At 44.8% G+C, this 26029-nt stretch overlaps 1 protein-coding gene and 1 long non-coding RNA gene across 2 annotated transcripts in view; one reads left to right on the top strand and one right to left on the bottom strand.

The window, feature by feature from the left end:
- The window catches only part of LOC125645148 (uncharacterized), a 51847-nt gene extending 28496 nt beyond the window's left edge, over positions 1-23351 (bottom strand). The window contains exon 1 of the long non-coding RNA XR_007359214.2: positions 23283-23351. This is a non-coding gene — a long non-coding RNA (uncharacterized LOC125645148). The remainder of the gene's footprint in view (positions 1-23282) is intronic.
- MARCO (macrophage receptor with collagenous structure) lies at positions 1293-23696 on the top strand. The gene is made up of 18 exons (XM_048870275.2): positions 1293-1453; positions 2671-2772; positions 4118-4348; positions 5274-5309; positions 8246-8317; positions 8413-8445; positions 9126-9200; positions 9285-9329; positions 10534-10578; positions 10933-11031; positions 12044-12133; positions 12281-12319; positions 14643-14714; positions 14812-14865; positions 15668-15775; positions 19158-19193; positions 20287-20469; positions 22578-23696. The coding sequence occupies exons 1-18, from the start codon at positions 1339-1341 to the stop codon at positions 22706-22708; spliced, it is 1566 nt and encodes a 521-aa protein (XP_048726232.2). The 5' UTR covers positions 1293-1338; the 3' UTR covers positions 22709-23696.
- Positions 23697-26029: the final 2333 nt, after the last annotated feature.

Below are 26029 nucleotides of genomic sequence, written 5' to 3'. Positions count from 1 at the left end.
AAGAAAAAGCAACAAAGGCCATGTCTACATTTACAGAAGCACATGGAGTACAGATGCTGCAAGCCAAACTAGCACTAGGAGTGTGGATGGTGAGGCACTGCTTCCTTAGATATACACCCTACCGGCTCTCCATGTGCCCAGGCCCGATACGTGCCCACGCAGTGCCTCCCATGGCTACACTGTTAATTTTAGACTGTAGACTGCTATTTTTAGCAGCGTAGCGCCCTGCTGCCAGAGCCTTTCCCCGCCATGATGAAAGGTTCTGGCAGTGGGGAAAGGCTCTGGCAGCTCCCCACTGCTGGAGCCTTTCCCACCTGCAGGGAGGAGCTGCCTCCCCCGTACCAGAGCCTTTCATCACCTCATGTAGCTACACACCACAGTGTAGATGCAGCCTGCTTTTCATTGCAGCATGTAGCTACATTTACCCTACATGCTCCTGCAAGTGTAGACAAGGCCTAAAAGGAGGGTGTAAGAGAAATCGGCCCTGCCAGCTTTTTGTACATACTCCTTTTACTTGAAATCCACCCCACTGATCTTCAGGTCCCCTGCTCTGACCTGCTTTGTTTTAGGGTATGTCTACACTGAAAATAAATACACTCGGGTTAAAATAGCAGTGAAGACACAGCAACTCAGCTTTTAACGCAGGTTAGCAGCTTGCGTTCAACCCCAATCTCCTCTATAGGCCTATAGTCCAGCGTCTAACCTTAAAGGAGTTAAAAGGTGAATTGCGATTTCTTCACTGCTATTTTAACCGGAGTTAGCTAACCCAAGGTCAGAACACATCTTTTATTTGCAGTGTAGACATACCCTTACATGTTCCTGTTAGTGCCTTCCCCCAGTCACTCTCATTTTGCGCACTTATTAAATGTAATTTCAGTGCAAGCTACACTATTGTGTTAACACTCAACATTTAACCTTCTGTCCCTAAGGAACGATCCTGAAGTCTGTGTTCAACCAAACATCATATGGACTTCAGTGGGAGTTTTACCTGCATACGGGCTGGCCACTTTGGCTTCAAATGCTGCAAAGTGCTAAGCAACTCTTAGCTGTGTTGAGCATTCATTATTCTTATTGAGTTCACCTTGCAGGATCAAACTGCAGGGTCTATCCAGATTGTATTCTAATATAAGCACAAGGGAGAAGCTAAACATCTTAGTTATAGGATTTTTGAGGAACTGATCAAATTACCACATCAAAAGTATCTGGCAAGTCTAGAAAAATCGAGTTAATCAGAATGCACAGCAGATGGCATAAATTCAGCAGATGAAGTGGAAAGTTCCATATTTCCTCGGTGTCTGTAATCGGACAGGACTCTAGGTTAACTATAAAAAATTCACCATGGAAAATCCAAAGAGTTACACTGAAGATGAAATTTCGAGTGATAGCAAAATGTTCACCATGTCAGACAAGATTAGGTTTGCTTCATCTGCTACCACCACATTTCAACTATATGGTAAAGTACTTTATTGCTTAATTAAATTGATTGATAAGTGTTTAGGCTGATCTATGAAGAAAATAGCTGATCTATTTGCATTTCATATGCAATGCCTTTCTACTGTGACTTTTGCTCCTAAATGTATCTGAACATTAATGAAGAGATGTATCTGGGACATATCTCTTCCAGCTAAAAATGCTGAGGAGATAGTCTCCAGCAAACACTAACCATTTTTTCTTCCAGTGGTTTTTAAATAACCTAAATACATTTCCATTGTGTAAAATTTCAATGTCTAAAATATTTCAGATATTCAAATCACCAAAAGCAAACTGAAAATGTAAATTTATGAATTGCAGGTGAATATAAAAACACTGTTGCTGACTCAAAACAATTCTATTGTAACATTAATGAAGATGATGCTCTTTTTAATCGTTATGACTCAGCATCATACACTTTGCAAAACTCAATTAAGGGCACCTGGCATGGGCCACTGTCAGAAGACAGGATCCTGGGCTAGATGGACCTTTGATCTAACTCAGTATGGCCGTTCTTATGTTCTTATGTTCTAAGTTTGCCTTGACTTACAGCCTGTACAATCCTAGCACTCACTGCATGAAACTCTTGTTTCACTAAGAGTTTGTAGATTTTTGACAGGATCATGTGCTTCTGGATCTTTCAGTGTGTGCATATGGGGACAGAAGAGCTGTTTTGAAGAACAATTCTTTGAAAGTTTGATTTTAAAAAAAAAATATTGTAGCTTCTAAGTGAAAGCTTTCGAATTATAGTCCTTTCACAGGAATTCCTCCCCTTTTAGTACCAACAGAGTGCTCCTACTGTAACTCTGTGTACAGTGCCTTCTATCACAGGAATCTTCCTGATCTTATGTTCTTATGCTGCCAGAGCCTTTCCCCACCACAGTGAAAGACTTTAGCAGTGGGGAAAGGCTCTGGCAGGGGGAGGCAGCGGGGAAAGACTCCAGGAGCTCCCCACTGCCAGACCCTTTTCCTGCTACTTCCCCGGTGCCGGAGCTTTTCACTGTTGCATGTAGCTACATACTGTAGTGTGCACGCAGCTTGCTTTTCCCAGCAGAGTGTAGCTACGTGTACCCCACATACCCCTGCAAGTGTAGACAAGGCACGGGTTTCAAGAATGTTACAAATACTGTATTTGCACAGAATTGGCCAAAGAAATGTGTGATTTGAAAGGATGCTTGTCTTGTTTCTGCTGGACTTTAGAACCGCAAAGCAAGAAGAAGCCTTCTGCATGCTGTGTTTGGACTGCACTGGCAATCTACTTAATGATGCTAACTATAGGCCTGGGACTATTGGCGTTAAAAGGTAATTTTCCTAAATAACCATTTACTGTAGCCTTGAAATCCTTGTAATGGTTGGCAACGTGTTTGTGCCTGATGCTTTTGCGATACGCCATCCTAGAGGGCTTCGTGCCTCAATAGGATGAGCCTACTGTACATGCCAGGGGCTCTTTGCATCCCTCCAGTCGCTGCCCTAGCAAGCTCCTGTGTGTCACCCTTCCACCCCTCTATTTCAGGGACTCTCTGCAATCCCCGTTCCCCTATCCCCTTTGCCAGGGGCTCTGTGGGTTCCCCATTTCCCTCTTCCTCAAGTGTCCCCCATTCTCCCATCATGCCAGGGGCTCTGTGTGCCCCCATACCACTATTCCTCATTCTCCTCTTCATTCTCCCCTTCCCCACCATGGCAAGGGCTCCGTGTGCCCCCCATTCCCTCTGCCAGGGGGCTCTTTGAGTCCCTCATGCGTCCCTCCTCCATACCATTGTCTCACATTCCAGAGTGCTTTGTGTGTCCCCCATTCCTCACTTCCCCCTCCTTCCCACCATTCTCATATCTTTTCTTTCTGCCTGGGAGAGTCCCCCTTCGCTCAGCCAGTTAAGATACTGTGATGCTCGGTGCATTATAAATAGACATCCTGGTAGAGTATTTAAGCATTATCCAGCTAAGATCCAAGAGCAATCAATATCACTCCTATAAATGGTTGTTATGCCCATCTGTCACTCAGGGCTGGTTCTGAAAGCATACACACAGAAAGGGTGGGGAGAGTTTTGTGCACGCTCTCTTCTCATGCCAGGAAGCTGATTTCAGTGTTTCAGGGGTGTGAGAGATGAGTGCCATGAAGAGCAGAGGAGGATAAGTACGCTTTCCTTCAGTTCCTCAGAGAAACTTTTGGAGGACAAGTACATGATCCTGAGCACTCTAAGAATTAAGGCTCCCTCTATTAGAAACTGTTTTTTTCCCCAGATGCATATTAGATATGTTGCTGTCATATCTGGCCACGTAGCCAGGCATATGTGGCACCTGGATACAATAACGAACGGCATACTAAAAATGCCTGCATAAGTAGATGAGAGCCAATGGCTATGTCTACACTATAAATTAGGGGTGTGTTCCCCTGCTTAATGTACTCTCATTGAGCTAGCGTGAGTATAAATAGCAGTGTAGCCAGATTAGCAGCGGAGGCATGGCTGAGCTGTGCCCAGTATGAATGCCCCGATTTCAGGTAACATTCTACCTGTCATGCAGGAAAGAAGTGTCTGTTTTACAGGAACTCAGGGCCAGTCAATAGAAATTGCCCTATAGAGCAGGAATTTCCCTGGATGATAGAAGGAGCTTGAGAATATTTATTCCATGATGCCTTCCATTTTCCCAGTGTTTAACATGCAGGAGGAAATACGCAAAATCCAAAGAGAAGATGACTCATATAAACCAGAGGAACTGGTCAGCCCCTTCTACAATGAAACTCTTCCAGAAAGCAACTTTTATAGAAAGAACACTAGAGGTGAAGAAACATTGATTGAAAGCTTAGAAGAGGAAATCAACACCATTAGGGTCAGCAACCACAATTTACTGATGAGGATGAACAATATCACACTGGCTGCAGGTATCTCTCTGCTTCACCTTATCTTTTTGACTGTCATATTTTGTACATAATCTGAAAGCCTGATGGTGCTGTACAAGGAGTACAAGAGTCAAAGCCTTCTTTAAATAGAAAATGCACAATTCAGTGGTCCCTATGGGAAACTCCAGCTTTCTTCTCTAAGATTGAAGGGTGGTGGCCAGATCCTCAGCTCATCTAAATGGTGTAGCTCCATTAACTTGACATATTATTATGGATGGTCCGGTGGTTAGGGCACTAGCCTTAGGACTGGAGAGACCTGGATTCAGTTCAGTGCTCTGCCACAGGCTTTCTGCATGATCTTGGGCAAGTCACTTAGCCCCTGTGTGCCTCAGTTCCCCATGTGTAAAATGGGGGTGACAGTCCCGCCCTGCCTCCCAGGGGTGTGGTGAAGATAAATATGTTAAAGATTGCAAAGTGCAGTGCTTTGAAATCTACCAAGGAAAAGCACGATGTGAGAGATAGCCACTGCTATGAAAATATAATAAATACTTAAGGAGCAACCAGGAACAGGGCCCCATTGTATAAACACAGAGTAGTAAACAGTGGCTGCCACAGAAAATGAATGGAGTTATGATGATCTGTACCAGCTGAGGATCTGGCCCGAAGAATTGGATAAGATTGTGCATAGGGTGGCAGTATGGAGCCCAGGCTGGCATATCCCTTCGAGGTCCCACTTTATTGCAGCTAGAGTTTATTTCCTGGGCTGAAATGGGCGTGGGCTCCCTGTACCCAGTCCCCCCACCCAGGACTCCCACGCAATGTTGCTCAGACTTTTTTCAGGCCTCTCTAGGACTTCTAGTCTTCCTGCAGGGAGGGTGACATTTTCAACTCAGAGCTAAATTTGTTAACATACTGTTCAATCAACGATTGAGTGCTGACTGTTTAAAAATGCAAATATCCATTTCAGGGCAACTTGGAATCAAAGGAGAACCTGGTCCTCCAGGTAAGTAAATATTTGAGCAATGAACAGCTTCCCCTCTCTTTCATTCCCCCTCCCTTCCCCTGTTCTGTACAGAATCGGAAGTTAGATTTTGGAACCCTATTCAATAAGTCATTTGGGCCCCACTCCTGCAAAGACGTAATTCTACCCTGCATAATTTTACGCACGTGAGTGGTCCCATTGAAGTCAAGCTCCTCCCACACACCCTTGCATGGCCTGCTGGGAGTCTGGCTTTGGTGCAGGGTGTAGTCCCTGTTCTCTGGATACTCCCCATTCTGAGTAAGTGGGTGGGGAGAAGCAGGGAGCTAGTAGAATCATAGAATCATAGAATCATAGAATATCAGGGTTGGAAGGGACCCCTGAAGGTCATCTAGTCCAACCCCCTGCTCGAAGCAGGACCAATTCCCAGTTAATCACAACTCAGTCTCCCCTCTCCGCTGCTGCTCACTAGCAGGGTAGCTGGGGAGAAGTAAATTGTATTTTATCAAGAGCTTTATCAGTAACTTACTTTCTCCCTTGAATCTGGATGGGACCCAGGGAGGAACTGATGGGAAACGGGTGGGAGCCACAACTGCAGAGAAGTTTCACAGCACCTTTTACTCAGGGTTGAGCCTACAGGCTCAATCTAGTCCACAACGAGTAATACAATATGTCAGTTTTCCTACATGATTAAGGTGTGATCCTACAAAGTGCTGAGCGGCTCCCACATGGCATTAGGGGCCTCAGCCTTTCATAGGATTGCACCCCAAATTGTGGCACTTGTTCTTGCAATAGAATAGCTGCGTAAGGTCCTCTTGCATTTCCCATTGAAAACAATGGAAATACATCCACTGACTTCAGTGGGAGTTGGATTGGGCCCACTGACTTGATGGTGGGGGGGGGGATTGCACATGCTCAGGATCAAGCCCTAAAACTCCCCAGATGTGAAGGTTACTTCTCCTAGTTGGATTCACATGCCATTTTAAGAGACACCCAGCTTCCCTTTTCTGACATTGACTTTCTGTTCCTCAATCTCCCCAAGACTTATACTTCAAACTGGTGTCCAACTAGTGCAGGGGTCGGCAACCTATGGCACGTGTGCCAAAGACGGCCCGCGAGCCGATTTTTAATGGCACGCTGCTGCCTGCCGGGTCCCAGCTGCCGGCCCCACTCAACCCGCTGCCGAACCCAGGCTGGGACCCCGGCAGGCAGCAGAGTGCCATTAAAAATCCTGCCTGCCCCAGTCCGCTCTTCTCCACCCCCCCACGGGGGCAGGGTGAAGAAGCTTGGTCCCCTCCCCTGCCTTTTCCCCCAGCATGCTGGGTTCCTGTCCCTCCTCCTCTCCCTCCCAGCCGCCAATCAGCTGATGGCCCCTGTGAGGGAGGGGGAGAAGCGGAGCCGCAGCGCGCTCGCTGCTCCGGGGAGGAGGTGGAGAAGAGGTGGGGACAGGGCCTTGGGGAAGGGGGTGGAATCAGGGCATATCCCCTCTAGCCCCCTGCCGTGAGCCGCTCTGGGCAGGGGGCTGGGACCATCCCCACGACCCTAGCCCACATCCCCAGCCCTCTTCCCTGACCCCTGCATGCCCCCATGACCCCAGCCCTGACTCCAGCACCCCCCACACATACCCAGCCCCCAACACCCCATGCCCTGACTCCTGCACCCACCTCACATGCCCCCAGCCCTCTGCCCTGACTCCTGCACCCTTCTCACACACCTACAGCCCCCTGCCCTGACTCCTGCACCCCCCACACCCCATGCCCTGACTCTTGCACCCCCCACATTTCCACCCCCACCCAGAGCACCAAACTGGAGCCCCTTTACCCCCCGCCCCATTCCCACCTGCACGCCTTGCACCAAATGGGAGCTGCCCGGGTAAGCACTCCACACCCAAACCTCCTGCCCCAACCCTGAGCCCCCTCTCTCATTCTATCTCCTGGACAGACCCTGCACCCTAACCCCCAGCCTGCTCCTTCCCCCCCAGCCCTGTGCTCAGTGCACTCCCATCCTCAGCTCAATGCAGAGAGAGAGGAAGAGAATGGGCTAGAACCAGGGAGAAGGTAGGTACCCACTCTATGTAGGCAGGGCTGGGATCCCAGACCAGCAGCGAGCTGAGAGGGGCCGGCAGCCGGGACCCTGGCTGGCAGGAGGCAGCGGACGGAACCCCAGACCGGCAGCGGGCTGAGTGGCAGCGGGCTGAGCTGCTCAGCCCACTGCTAGTCTGGGGTTCTGGCTGCTGGCCCCTTGCCAGGGGTCCCAGCTGCAGGCCCTGCTCAGCCTGCTGCCGGCCTAGATGAACGGAACCCCAGGCTGGCAGTGGGCTGAGCAGGCCGGCGGCGTAAGATCAGCATTTTAATTTAATTTTAAATGAAGCTTCTTAAACATTTTGAAAACCTTGTTTACTTTACATACGACAATAGTTTAGTTATATATTATAGACTTATAGAGAGAGACCTTCTAAAAAACATAAAAATATATGACTGGCACTCAAAACCGTAAATTAAAGTGAATAAATGAAGACTCGGCACACCACTTCTGAAAGGTTGCCGACCCCCGAACTAGTGCATACAATTTCAGTCTTTTTTCTTAGCCACGTTATCTCAGCCTGCCTGAAATGAAGGCTTTATTCTGTTCAATTCAGGTGCCAAGGGGGAGAAAGGAAGACAAGGTGAAAAGGATTTCAAGTTTTCAAGTGCTTACTCCTCCTGTTTTTTACTCTATCACCCAAAGGATGTTGGTTACATGCTGAAATATACACAAGGCCAGATTCTCATTGGGTGTAAATTAGCATCATTCAATTGCACTCAATGGAGCTATGTCATCTTACACCCATCTGAGGATCTGGTCCTAGTTATGGTCAAATCCTGGTCCCATTACAACCAATGGACATTTTATTATTCAATTCCGTGAGCCATAGCCCTTAGTTTACACTTGTTCATTATGCCATCAAATCCATCTTCTAGGAGGAAAAGGTGAGAAGGGAGACATGGGTCTACGAGGACCAGCTGGAAGCAAAGGAGAACCAGGGTCAAAGGGTAAGCAAATAACATAAAACTCAGAGAGGGGTGGGGACATATTTAACAATGTAGACGAGCAGAGGAGAACAAAAGTGGATGTATTTGTATTTTAGGTATTGGATTTCCTGGGGAGAAAGGAGAGAAGGGTAAGTCATGGAAATGAACCCTCCCTTGCATCATAAGAACAAATAGAAATAAAAACGCCCTGATTCTCAGACTTCCCATTGGCACTTTGATTTTGGTGCCTAAATATGGATTGAGATACCCAGTGTTAAGCACTTTGGATGTGAGCATTTTGGCCACTGTATTTAAACCTGAAATGTTTTTTAAGCACATGCTTCCCACTGCAGACTCGGAGAGATGTGAACGCATCCAGTGGCAGATTAGCCACTGGGCCAATGGGGCCCATGCCCCGGGGCCCTGGCCAATTGGGGCAACAGGAAAAATGGGCACCCCCTCGCACCCAACCTGTACCACCCACTCAGCACTCCTGCCAGGGAGTGGGGGAAGCCCCCAGGACCCAACCCTGCTCCCTGGCTAGAGTACAGGGGGAGAATGAGCCACTTGCTCTGGCCCAGGGCCCCACAGAACTGTAATCTGCCTCTGAACACATCCCACTCATTGTTGAGGAATGTCCTTTATAACCCCTGTGATAGTCTCTGACTTTCACCCCATTCACTTGTAGAAAACAAGTAGATAGGTGTGATGAGCTTCTGTAGCTGCAGGTTTTGTGTGTGTCTTGTAGTTAGTTTACTTGTTTGGGAGCTGTGGTTTCAGTCTTCACAAAAGAATTGATGTTAATTTTTTTTGTCAATTCAATTTCAAGGTAATCCTGGAGAAGAGGGTGCTGGAGGTGCTCAGAAAGGGGAGAAAGGTTCATCTGGAAAGGATGGAACTCCAGGTACTGAGTTACTTACCTTTACAGCCCTGCACAAATGTTATCGTACATAATGCTCAATCCACATATTTCCTTTGATATTTTTAGGGATACCCGGAAGAGTAGGAGCTCCAGGTGCCAAGGGAGAAGCAGGTAAGGAAGTATTAGTAGCAGCACCTCCTAACAAGTAAATGAAGAGCTAAGCAAAGAACTGAATACCCAAAGTTCAGTAAAACCAGAACACGCAGCAGCAATCAGAGTGATTTATGTGGGTTTTTTATGGGTCATAAGTAGTAACTGGAGGGTAACTTAACTTTCTGTGTCAAAGATGACATTCCTACTGATAGAGCCACACTGATACAACATAATTTGATCAGCCACTGCTCTATAAGATTCACACTAAAATGTGTATGTTGTAATCAACATACAATCCAGTTGTCCTGTGTGTCCTGTTCCTGGAGACCCAGTCTTCTGGCCAGTTTCTGGTCTCATTTACAAGAGGATAAATTGGGAGTAACTCTACTAACGTGTATGCATTTATTCCCAATTTTTCACTCGTGTAAATGAGATTGGAATGTGGCCTTTCATTAGGACTAAATCCTGGAGCTATTGCACAGCCCAAATGGCTGGACTATGGTACATGCTGGGGAAGGAATTATCCCTCAGGCTGTGCTATGCATTCACAACAGTTATAGTCCCCTAGCCAATGCCCTCATTCTCCATTTAGGACCATGTCAAACCATGGATTGACCAGGTTCTCCCTCATCCCTCCCTTCTCCCCAAGGCTCCTAGCTGGGGAGCAGAATGTTCACGCACATCAGATTTTCCTGACATGCAGGGAGACTGCTACCCCCAGCTTGGGGACCGCAAGCTTTCTGCCCTGGAATCACACCAGTCTCACTAGGTAAGGGCCCCCACAGCCAGTCAGGCAGCAAGTCAGCTCTGCTGCTCCCCTTATCTCATCCATCCATGGTGCTTGTCTATGTTTATGCTAAGCAAGCATTTTAAACATCAAGCATCCGTGTCGTCCTTGCTGTGCAGCATGACTTACAACAATGAAATACAACTTCAAGCCAAATCCTGCAGTTCACTACCTATACATTTCAGAGCCTTTTCAGGGAAAAATTCCCACTGACATCAGTCTTTGAGCAAGGACAGCAGGATTTGGCTCATAGACAGTTGGACCAGTTTCACAGCTTGTGTAAATCAGCAAAGCTCCATTTATGTCAGTGGAGTGACTGTCCATTTACATCCGCTGAGAATCTGGCCCAATACCTGTGGATTGCATAGGCTCAAAAATATCTACCTTTCATGTCCATTAATCGTTATTATTAATATATATGTATTGGAATTTCAGGAATAGAAGGACCAAAGGGGACAAAAGGAGACCAAGGAGTCCAAGGTAATGCATTTCCTTCATTGCGTTGCTACTATGGATTTTGCTCTCATTCATACCTGTGTAAATCAGGAATAACTCCATTGAAGTTAGCAGAAATAAACCAAAGTAAAACCAGTGGATGAGAATAGAATCCAGCGGACAGTACTGAATTTATACAGATAGACCCAAATTTGGCCCTCAGTGACAGATACCTATTTCAAAATAGCTGCACTGCCATCTTCGGAGTCACTCTGGATCTACAACGAGAGCAAAATTTGACTCTTATATTGGTATTGCATTTTGTAGTGTGTGCGTGATGGGTCTTTCATGGGATGTTCAAAGCAACAAAGCATCAGAAGTTTGGTATTTTTCATCCAGGCTTAAGAGGACCATCGGGTGAAGATGGAAGTAAAGGGGACAGTGGCCTCGCTGGTCCAAAAGGTGAACCAGGAATGAAAGGAGATTGGGGACCTACAGGTAAGGCAATTTGCTTATTTTTACCTATGCAATTTTAACAATTTCACATGCCTTCCTAGTTAAGTCTTTTCCGTTTACAGTATAAAATGTATTGTTACTCCATGAGTTGTTTCCACAAAGATTCAGACATCTCTGACCATAGGGTTACCAGTCTATAGAGGGATTGGATGAATGAGGTTATTTGCCTTATTTGTTTCTTGCTATGCCAGTGCATCAAGAAGGGTGGTTCTCCAGAAATGCTGACTCAGAGCAATGAGCTTTTATATTCTCTTTTGGGATATGTACGTGTAATGAAAGAAGCAGGTACTTAATTATCAGCACATCCCTGATTATAGCAGTGGTGTTTATAGAAGGATTTATACGGTATAAACGAATACAATACCATTTAAATGCACAATCATGTGCAGGTTTGGTTGGTTAGAGTGATAGTAAAGCCTGCCTCTGAGTGGTTTATATCCCATATAAACTAGAGTTTTGTGTAAGTTAAACAGAAGAATTATGCAGTGTCTCTCGCCTGTGTAACTTGCATTACATTGGTATTCATCAGCCACATCTGAGATGTGGATAGGGAGAATGAGCCGAAAACAGGATGGAAAGTGGAAACATGTTGTGGAAGTGGTCCATATGAGCGGAGAATGATTATACACAGAACATTTGGAAATGTAACATTACTGCTCTGCTGGTGTACATCAGTGAGGTTCCATTTATTTAACAGAATTCCACTGATTTGCACCAGCTGAGGGTCTGGCTCATGAATGGCAAAACGGATCTTAAAAAATTCTAGGAATCTTAGGAAAATCCTGGAACAGAAAAGGGAAGGAGGGAATTGCAATCCCTTCTGAAATATTTTATTGCATTCTGTCATAAGTATCTTGATTACCAACTGCAAATGTCAGAGATCTAGAAATGCAAACCCAGGGCCAGATGCTGATGCTGTTAGAGCCAATGGGAGAGAGACACAGATTTGACTCCAACCCTTTGATTTATACACATTCATTGTATTGTTAAATAGGTCTTCGAGGAAGTAAAGGTGAAGTGGGTGAGAAGGGAGAGATGGGCCCCAGAGGACCAATTGGTGCTCCTGGAAACAAGGGAGATGCAGGTCAGTCAGATTTAAATGGGTAAGTTAATAAGGCAAAAAGCCAAATCTGGCTGGGGGTTGGTGGAGGCGAGGGGAGATGCCATGTTTAATAATTTGTACAAATATCACTAACGCTAACACCAATATTGTATTGTATTGTATGTACAGTGGGTGCACCAGGGCTTCCAGGACAGAAAGGAGAGGCAGGTAAGCCAGGCAAAAAGAAAAGTTTCTCGTATTGGTATGACACTGATCTCCCTTAAAGGTACATTTCATTAAAAAGGGGCAGCTGGTGTAAATCGGCTCTGATTTAATTGAAGTCAGTTAACAGCCACAGTGGATTGGCCCTGAAAGTCTAATTTAAAAGAAAATCAAACCCACTGTGATTGTAACTGAGAAATGTCCATTTGTCTCAATTACCAAGGAAGAATATTATAAACACAATATCTGCCCTCCCTCCAATCCCGCAGCAAGCTACAGATTCAAGGCCTGTTGTCTCACGTACACCACTGGACTCAAAGAGTAATTCCACTGAACTCAGTCGAGTTACACTGGTGTAAAACTGCTGTAAATGGGTGTAAGTGAAAGGAGAAGTAGGATCTTTTGTTCTATATTTTTCATAGATTTTTAAAGTCAGGAGAGCCCAGTACGACCATCTTGTCTGCCCTCCTGCATATCATAGGCAATCACAGTCCAGGGCAACTGCACCGCTGTCTCCCCTCGGTGGTTCAGCAAGGGCATCCGCTCTCTGGCTTCAGTTCCCCAGTCATTGCCTTTCTGGGCGGAGACCGGCATCTTTCTCCCTTCTGACTCGCATATTTCCAGGCTGCACACTTGCTTGCCTTCACGATATATTTCCCATCACAGACTGGTTGGCCAAGAACACTTGCTTGCTTTTTCTTGAGAGACTGATGATAGAATGATTGTCGATAGTTATAAGTTACCATGCAGCACTTCCTATGCACGCCCACTTTATTCTTAAGGGATAACGCATTGCAGAGAAAATATATTAAAACAATAGAAGAACCTACGCACATGCTAATAAGTTTAACAGAATTAACCCCAACCCTAACATGGATTCTGCAGGGCCAGTCCTTCCAACCCTACCCAAAAGATTGGGGTCTGCTGTGGATTAGGGGTCCAGTCCATTTGCTGGATCAGGAAAAAGGCCCTACGCCAGTTTAAAAGCAGGCTATTTATTCAAAAATCCTTCCTTTGTCTGTCAGTCCCTGGAGAATCTAGGTTGAACAAGTATACACGTATCTCTCCGGGGGTGGTGGGGTTCTTTACAACCTGAGTGAATTTGTGTAATGACCCCCAGCTGTATGAAAATACATACAATTACACAGTAACACATGCACCATTGCATGTTTAACACAAGGAATGTCACAGGTTTTAAAACTAATTCAATAAGGTTTAACTTCATTCAATGAAGTTCATTTACGATATTGCAGGAAATTGTCAGTCTGTTACACCAGTCCCAGAATTTCACCCAGTAAGTCCCTTTCTAATCCTCTAAGGCCTGGTTCACCATTGTATTACTCCATTTTCACACCAGTTTCAGTCTACTGAGGCAACACCAATGTCAAACTGGAATAATGCAGTGATGAATCAGGACCCTTTTGTCTAATTCTAAATTCATATGGTGTCTCCCCTGCTTCACGGCCTGACTCATCATGTCATTTAGATATGAAGATATTGGTACTGAGTATCCTCTGAGCATCAGTTTCACACTAGAGTAATTCCATGGAGTTGCTCCTGATTTAGCCCAGTGTAAATGAAACGTGAATCTGTCCCATAGTACCCTGGAAAAATTGCAACACAGGTAATTGCTTTCTGTCTATGAACATTTCCCCTGCAGGTGCATATGGATGGAGTGTTCTTCACCCCTTATGGAAAAGTCCTAGTAGAAGCTGCTATCCTTTCTCTGGGCTTTGTGAACTATCCTACAGAATTATATCCCTTCTCTAAAATTCTATGGGATGACTTAGAAAATCTATAGAAAATTTCTTCTTTTCTGTTAACATCTATAGATTTTTAGAGCAATTTATATAGAATCCTATTCAATTTCCATAGAGCCCTAATTTGTGTGTGTGTGTGTTGTTTACAGGGCCATATTCTGTATGTACAGGGCTATATTCTCCTTTTGGCTCTATACACATCACTCCCTTTGAAGTCAATATGAACCATTTGTATGCATCCCAGGGCAGAATTTGACCTAAATTTTGGGAAGTGCTTTGGGATCCTTCAGATTGAAATGCTATGTGGACCTGATTCTCCACTGCCTTTCACTTTGTATGCTCATTTACACAGTGCAAAATTGGTTATAAAATTATACCACTAGTGAAAGTGAGTGGAGAATTCCAACATGGACGCGGTTTACATCCACTTTGCTCTCACTCTGCACAGGAATAGATGACTACACGAGGTGTGGGGCAGTAGAGGATCAGCCCCTGGAGAAATGTTATGTTACTTTGGTTCCTTTATAGTTCTTTGTACTTCACTTTTGTTGTTGTTGTTCATCTTTAAGGCCTGAATGGAGACGTTGGTGCCCCGGGACTTCCTGGTTTAAATGGCATGCCTGGTCAGAGAGGGGAGAAGGGTACGTAGCTACCAGCATTTTTAATTTAGTAAAATAATACCCTGCTAAGTATTTGTTACCCATGTACCCTTTTTTTCCCCCTTTTTTTAAACATCAGGAATCCCAGGAGAGAGGGGACCTAAAGGTGAAAAGGGACAGAGAGGAGAAGCAGGTAAAGGAAAACAAGACACGTCCAGCATCAGCAACACAAGTTATTCAAATAGGGGGATGCACTGGAATGAACACACAGCTCAAGCCAGGAGGCAGGATGCTCAATCCCATGCGTGACAGACTCATGCAGTGTGGACCTACAGTAGTGGGCATGGAGCTCTGCCAAGCTGCCATGTCAGGATACTTATTTCTGTAGCTGTGCCCAGGGTCCTTATAGGCACCTGTTGATATAACTTAAGAACATAAAGTGCAGCAGGTTAAGATAACCCACTCCAAATCTCCTTCCGCTGACATTAACAGAGCTACTGTGACTTACCCCAGCGGTGTATCTGGCACATAGGGTCAATTTAGGTATGTTATCATGAAAGATCCACTTATCCTCTAAGCCCTTGGATCTGAAAACCCAATCTTCCTAGGTGAATAAGTTCTTATTTTTATATATTGTATGTGCCTTATCCACTTCATTAACCATTAGCTGGAGAACGAACGTGCCTTCCCATCTGCATGAATTGAAAAGTAGACTATAAATGTAAGCTTGAGGGAGCTTAAAAGTGTGATAATATCTATTTTACTTATTTATTTTGGTTTTGATGATCTTTGATGGCATGCCAGGACCAAAGGGAGAACAGGGAGATTCGGGTAAAGCACTTGCTGTATTAAATTATGCAAAGAGATGATTACACAATAGGGTACTTTCCATGGAATGTTTCACTGACTTCTGAAGGTGATTGCATGTAATACTTGTCATGCTCTTTTCTTCAGAAATTGCCAAAGGCATCAGCTCTCTGATATTTTCCACCTAGGGGTTAGAGGCCTACCTGGTGAAAAGGGAAGTAGGTGGAATTTTGGCTCTCCAGGTCCAAAAGGTGAACCAGGAATGAAAGGAGCCAAAGGAGACATGGGACCTAGAGGTAAGACTATCTATCAAGGTTTCTGTTGAGTAGTTGGTATGTTTTGCATTGTGTGTGTGTATTATGGAATTGCAGTAGTTGTTCCATGGTTAAGGTTGCTGCTAGCTTTCCATTTATAAACCTGATTTTCAACCCCACTACCAAGTTCCCACACACAGAAACCAATCTTCCTGACATTTTGGGTGCTACATCTCATCCTATAGTATCATCTTTCTGGAAACTTTGGTAAAAATTATGCAAAGGATTTTAAAGTCATGGGGCCAGATACTCTGGTCCCGGCCACCTTTATGTCCCCCCAGTTGCCAGTGCAGTTCATTACACTTCATTTTTGTTCCCTTGTATTATTTCGGCAGAGACACCGTGCAAGTCTCCTCTGTAAGTTTTTAGAAATTAATAATTCAACAATATCTATTTATCTGCATGCAATGAGGAGTGAAAATAAAGGGAAGCAATTGTAATAAGGAAAGGGAAAGACTGACTGACTGGAAAAAACATTTAAAAACTGATCAGTAAAGTTAGGTGTCATTATGAGACCAGCCCATAGGCACCCCTAACTTGGAGGACCAGCAATTATGCCAGCATTGCAGTGGTAGTATTTTGGCAAAAATGCCCAGTTCTTGAGCAATTCCTGTGTGACTCTGTATTGGACACAAACACGTTTTCTTTTAATGTCACTCATCTACGTCGTCTTGTTTCATGAATTTGCCTCTTGAACAAGTGCATTTCAGTGCAGCCATTACAAGGAAAGTTTCATTCACTGCTTGCATCTGAGCTGAGCTATTTCTTTCGGACACTACATTAAGGCAGGTTTCAGAGCGGCAGCCATGTTAGTCTGTATCAGCAAAAAGAACGAGGAGGCCTTGTGGCACCTTAAAGACTAACAAATTTATTTGAGCATAAGCTTTCGTGGGCTAAAACCCACTTCATCGGATGCATGCAGTGGAAAATACAGTAGGAAGATAGATATATACACACAGAGAACATGAAAACATGGGTGTTGCCATACCCACTATAACGAAAGTGATCAATTAAGGTGAGCTATTAGCTGCAGGAGAAAAAAACCTTTTATAGTGATAATCAGGATGGCCCATTTCCAACAGTTGACAAGAAGGTGAGAGGAACAGTGCGGGGGTGGGGTGGGGAAATAAACATGGGGAAATAGTTTTACTTTGTGTAATGACCCATCCACTCCCAGTCTTTATTCAAGCCTAATTGAATGGTGTCCAGTTTGCAAATTAATTCCAATTCTGCAGTCTCTTGTTGGAGTCTGTTTTTGAAGTTTTTTTGTTGTAATATTGCGGCTGGCCCAAACAGGGGGACTGCCCTGCGCCCTGTGAAGTAAATTACGCCCACAAGCCAAGGAGCAAAGGGGAAGCCTGAGGAGGAGAGTCACAATTCCTCCCTGGGCTGGTTCTGGGGTAGTCCAGCTACACTCTTACCTTACACCGGGCAAGCTGTAAAGGCACAGTCCAGCCCTTATTTATTCTGGTGGCTCCAGCACCAGTGCAGCTATTAGTGGGTTTTTTTATCAATAACTCTCGCTTTGCACAGGACTGAAATATATTTTCCTCCTTGGGTGAAGCTCCGAGGTCCCCAGTTGCCCCAAAGTGGCCGAGACAGCATCTTACCTGGCCCAGAAGTAACAACACAGAACATCAACATGAGCAGATAGCCCTATAGTGAGACATCACTCCACTTCACTGTGACACTAACCAGTCCCTGCCCACTACCACTCCTAGACGGAGGCTGCATCTTTGCTGATGAACTAGCTATAAAGTCAGGTTTCACAGTAGCAGCCGTGTTAGTCTGTTTTTGCAAAAAGAAAAGGAGTACTTGTGGCATCTTAGAGACTAACCAATTTATTTGAGCATGAGCTTTCGTGAGCTACAATCCGATGAAGTGAGCTGTAGCTCATGAAAGCTTATGCTCAAATAAATTGGTTAGTCTCTAAGGTGCCACTAGTACTCCTTTTCTTTTAGATATAACGTGGCCCCCATCCAACCAGCCTTACACATGCAAAACTCCCACTGAGCTCAACTTGATTTGGCCCCAATCAGAACAGGGAGACTGGCTCGTACGTTAAGAATTGATTTCTGAATTCACTCCTGACATGTATTTGAAATCTGCTTTAGGCCACACCCGACTCAGATGCCAATATGCAGCCTGGTAGTTTTAGATTTCTCCTGCATCTAACTCTGGTTAATGATGCAGAAAACACACCTACCAGATTATAAAATAGGTTGTGTATGTCTATTTATATAGTTATACTTTTTTAAAAGAAAGAGTTGTATATTTAGTGCTTTTAGCAAAAGAAAAAGGATGTGGGAAGCTTTTTTTTCAGTACATTTGGGATCCCTTTGTGCATTCCAACTAAACTATCCTTTAAGAGGGCCCAAGTGGCACTGTGGTGTCAAAAGACCCCGCTCCTATTCTTGAGGCTGCCACTGACTTCTTGTTTGACTTTGGATAAAAATCACTTAGACCCAAATCCTCAAAGGTATTTAGGTGCCTAAGTCCCACCTTTCAATGGGAATTAGGTGCCTAAACACCTTTGAGGATCTGGACCTTTCCCGCTCTTTGCCTCAGTTTCCCCATCTATAAAAGGAAGGTAATAAACCTTTATTCATGTAGGGTTTTTTTAATTAAGACACTGAGATCCTTAAAGCATTTTGAAATCTTTGGATGGAAGGCACTGTAGAAGTGCAAATAATTATTATGAACGTTTATTGTTATTGGTTTTTTTTAAGTGTAATATGGTAGCGCCTGGTGATGTGAACTGAGATTGCGACCCCATTGTGCGAGGTTCTGTGCAAACACATAGTGAGAGACAGCGCCTGATAGCAAAGAGCTGGTCAAATTAATTGCTGTAGGCCATTTGATCATAAAATAGAGAAAGGGACTTTTATATTTTGCAAAGAACATAAGCAGCTGGAGGTTGTTTGTAAATGTATTTTTAAAAAACAAGGTTTTTAAAATGTATACTCTGTAGCTGTTTTTATAACATTTAAAATACATATTATATGCATGGCAGCACCAGTAAAATACTGTCCACTTAATATAGCAGGATTCTGCACACTGACGTATATACACCATCACGGGACCTTTTCACCGGTGTTGTGCATTGCAAATACTCTGCAGTGCATAATACTCCTGCTGCTTTTAACATGCTGCTATCATGAGTTCCAAAGCTGTCCCAGGGGCTTAACCACATCAGGAGTTTAATTCCAGGAGTATATTTCAAATTCTAAAAGTGTGAGGGGGCTGGAGTTTTGTTTGAACATTTGCATTCATCTCCGATCAACACCAGCTTAAGACATAATGGTAATCATTATACTTTACCTTGAAAGCGTGTCTAATGATTGTTTTTTTTAATTTGGAACAGGACTGCCAGGGAGCAAAGGTGACAGGGCTGAACCAGGTACTAGACATTTATCTCGTCTCCATAGCTTGCCCTGTAACACCAGCACAATATAGGACCCAGTATATATCCAGGACACATGCTTAATTTTGACTATTTGCATAGTCCCAATGATGTCAAGAGAACCTCCCACGTGCATAAAGTGAAGCAAGTGTTTAAGAGCCTGCAGGATCAGGGCCGTCATGCTTCTGAATTAATTGCACCTCTGAGCCCTCCCAGGGTCTGTTCAAGGAGGCCTTTCACCATCACCAATCTCTGGGCAGGGACCTGCATCACTCTTCCTGCGGAGCAGGGTTGTTTGGTTGTAACCCACCTCCCTGCACTGCCCTTGCTTATCCCAGCAGGCCTGACTAATGTCCAGCTTCTGTGCTTTGTTTTCTCTCCAAGGGCTATGAATGGCATGCGCCAGTGGTTATGAGTAACCAACAGCTCTCTCAGAGCCTTACAGAAACAACGTATAAAACAATAAAAGGTCTAAACACATAATTAAGCTTACCAGTGTTCCCCCGTGACATCTATGGAGACCCTGCATGTTCCAGTCCTTCCATGGGGTTTGATACGCCGCACCCATTTTGGACAAAAGGGTCATGCCCATTTGTTGCCTTAAAATGAAAGCCTGTCTCTTTATACCCCAGTCTCCTAGGTCTCTTGAACACACTCTGAACCAGTATATGCAAACCACCACAGAGACTGGTACTTGTCTGGAACTGTTTGCTGGTCCCAGGGACGGCAGTAATCACACCCCACTGTTTTTAGTTCCTGGAGGAGCTGCAGTAACCCTCCCCATTGGAGTAGAATACAATCCCGAGCCCACAATAATACATATAACCTGTACGAATAACAGGTCTAAAATTGATTCAAGAGTCTCAAGCTAGACCTGTGTTCATCATATCTATCACAGGGTCCTGAACGGATCTGATTTTTGCTACAACGGCAACCTTGTTTCCCATGTAGCCATGTTCATTTAGGTGTGGCCGTTGGTTTGTGTTATTGGTTTAGCAGCTTATTCTTCTGTGTCATTTTTCTTATGCAAACGTCTTATTTTCTGTGTGTGTAATTGGTGCAATTATTTCATAACCTTCTAATCCATCAGGGGAACGCTACTCCCACCCCAATATAAGGCTCAATGGGACAGCTAGGGAGGGCCGTGTCGAAATTAGGTACCAAGAGAAGTGGGGAACAATATGTGATGATGGATGGGATGACAGAGATGGAACCGTGGTCTGCAAAATGCTGGGATATAGACGCGCAGTTCGCACCATGACGGCACCCCCAGGTAAGTTAATAACTAATCACCCAAATCACCAACTACATTCCGGATCCCAAATTGTGATCTGTGATTTTATATAGTGTGGCTGGTGTTTGGTGTAAGATTCAGCCTTTACAGGGGCAGTATTCATGGCCTCCTGGCACCCAAGCCACTTTCAGCCAGGCATTCAGATACAGAGCTGGAATTTTTTCAGTCCAGGGTGCCACACTTTTTTGGTGCTGCTCTTGTTGCACGGGAAGTCCTAAAATTCTTTCCAAGTGCAGGATCACAGTCTAAGGTTGTACAAAATATATAGTTTCTTGATGGTGAATACTGAGATACTTGCATTCACATGTGAGCTGCATGAACTTTGCAGACATGCTTCCTCAGAGGATAACTCTAGAATTTCCATTCGTCCCTTTTATCTCCCTCCCACCTACTATTTCTATTTCCCGATTGTCAAAATACCCACCCACCCCACTGGCCTCCGAAAGAGAAATTATGATGGTCCAGACCAGAGGCAACCCATGCCTGCCGATGGGGAAGTGGGGGGGGGGGGGCCGAGTCAGGGCAGCCGGCTTCAGCAGTGTTACAGAGCATGCTCAGTCTGTGTGAGCATGCTCAGTACAAGCCAAGCACAAATCTCAGGGTGACCCTGCCTCCAACCCCACACATCCCCTCTTGTCCGGACCCTGCCACTCTTACCAAGACAAAACTCATACTGAAGCAAATGGGTGTTCTGCTAAAGTAAAGAGGGCAGTATCATAACCTATAGAATAATCACCCAGCAATCAAGAACTTACAGAACAGTTGTGTGGAAGTGTTATGGGACAACTGGGCACAAGCCATTCAGATATAGAGATAATCAACAGAAGCAAGGTTTTTAGAGATTTCTGTGTTAAATAGGATTGCTGGGATTAGCGATTGAGCCTATCACTGAGGTGAATCATTATAATTAAAATGAAAACCCTTCTATCCTCTACCCACCCTCAAGTTTTACCCACAACCTGAACTCACTCAACTTTTCCAAAGTTCACAAAAGTTCACTCAATGGTGTTTCCTCTCTGATCTCTCAATTCCATGTGCCCCTGCACTTCCTTCTTCTAGCCAAAGCTGGAAGCAGAAGTGCCACAATAGTACTAGAAAGTCTGCTCTTGCAAAATTTCCAGCCCAGTTTTGCAGACCCAGAGGGTAGCGATCATTTGGATGAAACCGTCTAACCTAAATCTGTGCACTGTCTTAGTTATGCCCTATATTAGTGGCAAGTGTAATTCTCTGCAGCAGGGTACCCAAAGGCCTCTTAAGTAAGTGTTACCCTTTCCATTTGGAAGTGACCATGGGCAATATGTGAAGCAAAGTGCATGAGATTCAAGCTGAGAGACCACCTCCAACATGTCAGATGACAACTTCGATTGCAATCCAGCCACCTCCTTCCCCTCCTGTGTTTTGTTTCAGGAGTTCATTATGTATTCCCTTTGGGGGAGTTTGCCGGGGGACCTTGTTCTATTTTTCACTGGTAACAAAAGACAGAATTGTGACCTGCTCTTACCAGGACACACATGGTGGTAAAGGTGCACCAGGGAAGGCTTCTTCCTCACTCCGCGCTGTGAGCCACAATGGACATAACCTGTACAAAGAGCCCTTTCCTTCCATCTGAGTTAGCTGCACTGCAGGTCACTGAGCACTGGGAAGAGCAGCCTTTGCAGGCCCACTGTTCCCATTCACCTGTAGATGGGTGGAGGGAGGGCCGGGAATAGGTGGAGCTTTGACTCCACCCTCCAGTGCGCCAGCCTGCAATGCCAAGCTGCTGTTAGAGGGGAAGTCAGCTGCCCCCAGTAAAAGGCTGCAATCCATTACTTTCTCTTGGGAGCCGTGGCAAAGCAGGGAGGGGAAGTGTAACTGTCACAGTTCCTTCCCAGGCCTCCTCCTGGGGTGACACAGGTACCCGCTCCTGACACAGAGCTGTGCCTCGAGGCTAAGTCTAGCCCTAAGGGAAGTGTGAAACCTAAAGAATGTCGTCTTTGTGATTCACATTACAGATTTCTTTGGGTGACTGTATATGTCTGTTTCCCATGCTCTACAGTGACTTATTTTGCTTTTTATTTATTTTTTTTAACCACTCACCCCCAAAAAAGGTTCTGGTCAGATTTGGCTTGATAACGTGGAGTGCAATGGAATGGAATCCTCCATTTTGAACTGTGAAAAAAACAACTGGGGGGACCACAACTGCAGCCACAGTGAAGATGCTGGTGTGGAATGTGCCTAAGATGGTGTCGAAATGGGCATGATACACTGCTGTCTGGCATAAGATGTCTTAATTCCACAAGTTCCAACAGACTGCGCTGCTGTTGTCCATGGCTGGGACTTGCTTCTTTGTTTCGGTGTTTGTAAAACTGTTGGTTTCTTTAGCTATTTTAAAAATGTGCATCAATGAGGCAAGTAATTGTTCCTTAAATCTTTAATAACCAGTAAGGCCAAAAGTAAACCAGGAAATCCAGTTGCCACAAAACAATTAGAGACAGAAAAGGAATGAAATACCCAACTCACTCAAATACTCGTAAATCTTTGGGTAACCTGGCCGGTCTGGTATCCAGCAATCATGTATTCTGCACAGGGTGGAAGGATAATGGAAGTTAAAGCATAGGAGTAGGAGACCTATGCCCTGCACTCTTCCTAGCTCTTCCCTGGACCTCCTTCATGACCGTGGCAAAGTCACTAAGACCCAGATCCTTAAAGGTGAGGAGTTAGGCACATGAATACCTTTGAGGATCTGGGCCTTAACCTCTCTGTTTCTCAGTTTCACAGCCTCCCAATCTATTAACAGAGGTAATGATACTTACCTCTCAGGAGTATTATGAAGATTGGTTCATATTCAAAAGTCCTTTTAGATCCTCAGACATAAGGCTCTATGGAAATATAGAAATATATACAAATATAAAGCAGGAGCATGCATTAGCAACAGTAATATTCTGTCAGGAAGTCACTGATGATTAAGTGTAAAGCTTGCAGAGTTAACTGTCCTATATGTAGATACATAATGGCTTCCACCCTTTACTGTCTGTTATACACAACCATGTTTGATGCATTGATTTTTATTTGTACTGAGCATTTTCTCTCTTTTTAAGGATCCACAACACACCCCTGCACCATACATTTACATATTGTAAAGTGGTGGATGAACAGTAGCACATACAGAGCTGTGTACAGTATATCTTGCTTACAGGAATGTTACTTTAAAATAAGAAATAAGTTTACCAAAACCCTTTTCCTGTGCTTTGATATTATTGTGCAACCCTGGCTACATTTGTTTCCCTTAGATGACTGTGGAATTTTCTTCTATGTAATAATACAGTGTCACACACAAAGTGAAATGTGTCTGAGCCATGCCACAAAGTTTTAGGACTGGTTCACACTACATGGTTAGGCAGCTTATGTCATCCTAATTATGTCAATGTCTACACTACAGCCTTCCTCCCACCAGTGTAAATGTCCTACTACACCGACATCATAAATTCCCCTCCACAAGAGGCGTAAGTCTTATGTCGGTGTAGTTAGGGTGATGCAGTGTCTGTGTAGACACTGCATTCCTTACATTGGCTGTTGGCTGTCTTGTTAATTTCATGGCAGGAGCTGTGAAATTGACAAGAAAGCCAGACAGCTAAAGGCCCCCGTGCCCCTGGAGAGCTTGGTGGTTGGACCCTGCTCCCAGCTGGGAGCAAGGGCAAGAAGCCCTGTGCAGCCACCGCTCCCAGCTCCTGATGGGGAATGGGAAGTTGCGGGGGAGCCCGCCAGGAACTGGTGGGGTAGCTGGACTCCCAGCAGGGAGTTGACAGCAGAGCTTAGAGACCAGGCTCTCAGCTCCCCACACTGCCTCTCTTAGGTCAGGGGAAGTGCTCCTGGTGAGGACGCGCACCAGTGACCCAAGGAGAGTAGTGTGGACATGAACCACCTCAGTAATTACTGCAGCGGCTGTAAGTCAACCTATATTAGGTTTCTCATGTAGGCATCCCCTGAGAGAGATCACATCACAGAGGAGGAGTGGTTTCTGAGGCAAGGGGGTGTTGTCCCCCCCGAACTCATGTAATAAGATTCTCTGGACCCTGATTCTTAAGCAGGCTCAAGTACAGCAAGTGTCACCCGTAAGCGATCTAAATACACAACTCATTTCAAACTCAGAGAGTAGATAATTGGAGAGAGGGATGAGCCTTCTGAAGAGAAGGAAATCTGCTAATGTTTTCCAGCCTCCACTCTTGTTCCTTTCTCTTTAGTGTTGACTGATAGATCCAGTTTCCCTTCTTGGGTCAGATTCAGAGGAGGCAAGGCACATGCATCATCAAAACCAGGAGGCTGAAACCTCGTCAGCCACAAGCATTTTTAAAACTTGCTCTAGAAGCAGTGGCACATCCAAATGAGAGCAGTGCCACATCCCGCATTGCCAAGGCTCCTTCCCCACTCTGAACTCCAGGGTACCGATGGGGGGACCCGCATGAAAGACCCCCTAAGCTTGTTCTTACCAGCTTAGGTTAAAAACTTCCCCAAGGTACAAACTTTGCCTTGTCCTTGAACCCTATGCTGCCACCACCAAGCGTGTTAACAAAGAACAGGGAAAGAGCCCACTTGGAGACGTCTTCCCCCAAAATATCCTCCCCCCCAAACCCTACACCCCCTTTCCTGGGGAAGCTTGATAAAAAATCCTCACCAACTTGTACAGCTGAACATAGACCCAAACCCTTGGATCTTAAGAACAATGAAAAATCAATAAGGTTCTTAAAAGAAGAATTTTAATTAAAGAAAAGGTAAAAGAATCACCTCTGTAAAATCAGGATGGTAAATACCTTACAGGGTAATCAGATTCAAAACATAGAGAATCCCTCTAGGCTAAACCTTAAGTTACAAAAAGACACAAAAACAGGAATATACATTCCATGCAGCACAGCCTATTTTACCAGCCATTAAACAAAAGGAAATCTAACGGATTTCTAGCTAGATTACTTACTAACAGAAGTTCTGAGACTGCATTCCTGATCTGTTCCCAGCAAAAGCATCACACAGACCCTTTGTTTCCCCCCTCCAGCTTTGAAAGTATCTTGTCTCCTCATTGGTCATTTTGGTCAGGTGCCAGCGAGGTTGTCTTAGCTTCTTAACCCTTTACAGGTGAATGGGTTTTGCCTCTGGTCAGCAGGGATTTTATAGCACTGTATACAGAAAGGTGGTTACCCTTCCCTTTATTTTTATGACATATATAAATTAAGGGAGTTGGCCTGTCTCACCAGTGTGGTAAATAATGCTCCTTGGACTAAAGTAGCTCCTCCTAGGGTTTCTGTTTGCAATCAGTGAATCTGTGTGATATTAATTCATCCATCATTTTGTAATAGCAAGCCACATGTATCAAGCCTCCCTCAGTCTCTGCAATGAAGGGACTTACAAACAGTATCTGTGCTTGTTGCATCAGCCAATACCTCTTTGTCCTTGTGCTTTCTGATTTTGTTAATCGGACATGGGAGAGGAGGTTCCTCAGAATGATCAGGCCAGATCCTGAGATCCTCACTCCATTTTTACTCAGGCCAATTCCCACTGGAGGCACAGG

The sequence above is a fragment of the Caretta caretta genome, chromosome 11 (assembly GCF_965140235.1).
Source record: "Caretta caretta isolate rCarCar2 chromosome 11, rCarCar1.hap1, whole genome shotgun sequence".
Classification (NCBI taxonomy): Eukaryota; Metazoa; Chordata; order Testudines; family Cheloniidae; genus Caretta; species Caretta caretta.
The sequence above is the reverse complement of the archived record's forward strand: the minus strand, read 5'-3'. Positions and strand labels throughout refer to the sequence as shown.

Excerpts from the sequence above, each read along its gene's own strand:
- MARCO (XM_048870275.2), top strand. The coding sequence starts at position 1,339 with ATGGAAAATCCAAAGAGTTACACTGAAGATGAAATTTCGAGTGATAGC. Across the intron at positions 8,318-8,412 it reads AGGAGAACCAGGGTCAAAGG|GTATTGGATTTCCTGGGGAG; the intron begins GTAAGCAAATAA and ends TTTGTATTTTAG. Across the intron at positions 12,320-14,642 it reads AGGACAGAAAGGAGAGGCAG|GCCTGAATGGAGACGTTGGT; the intron begins GTAAGCCAGGCA and ends TTCATCTTTAAG.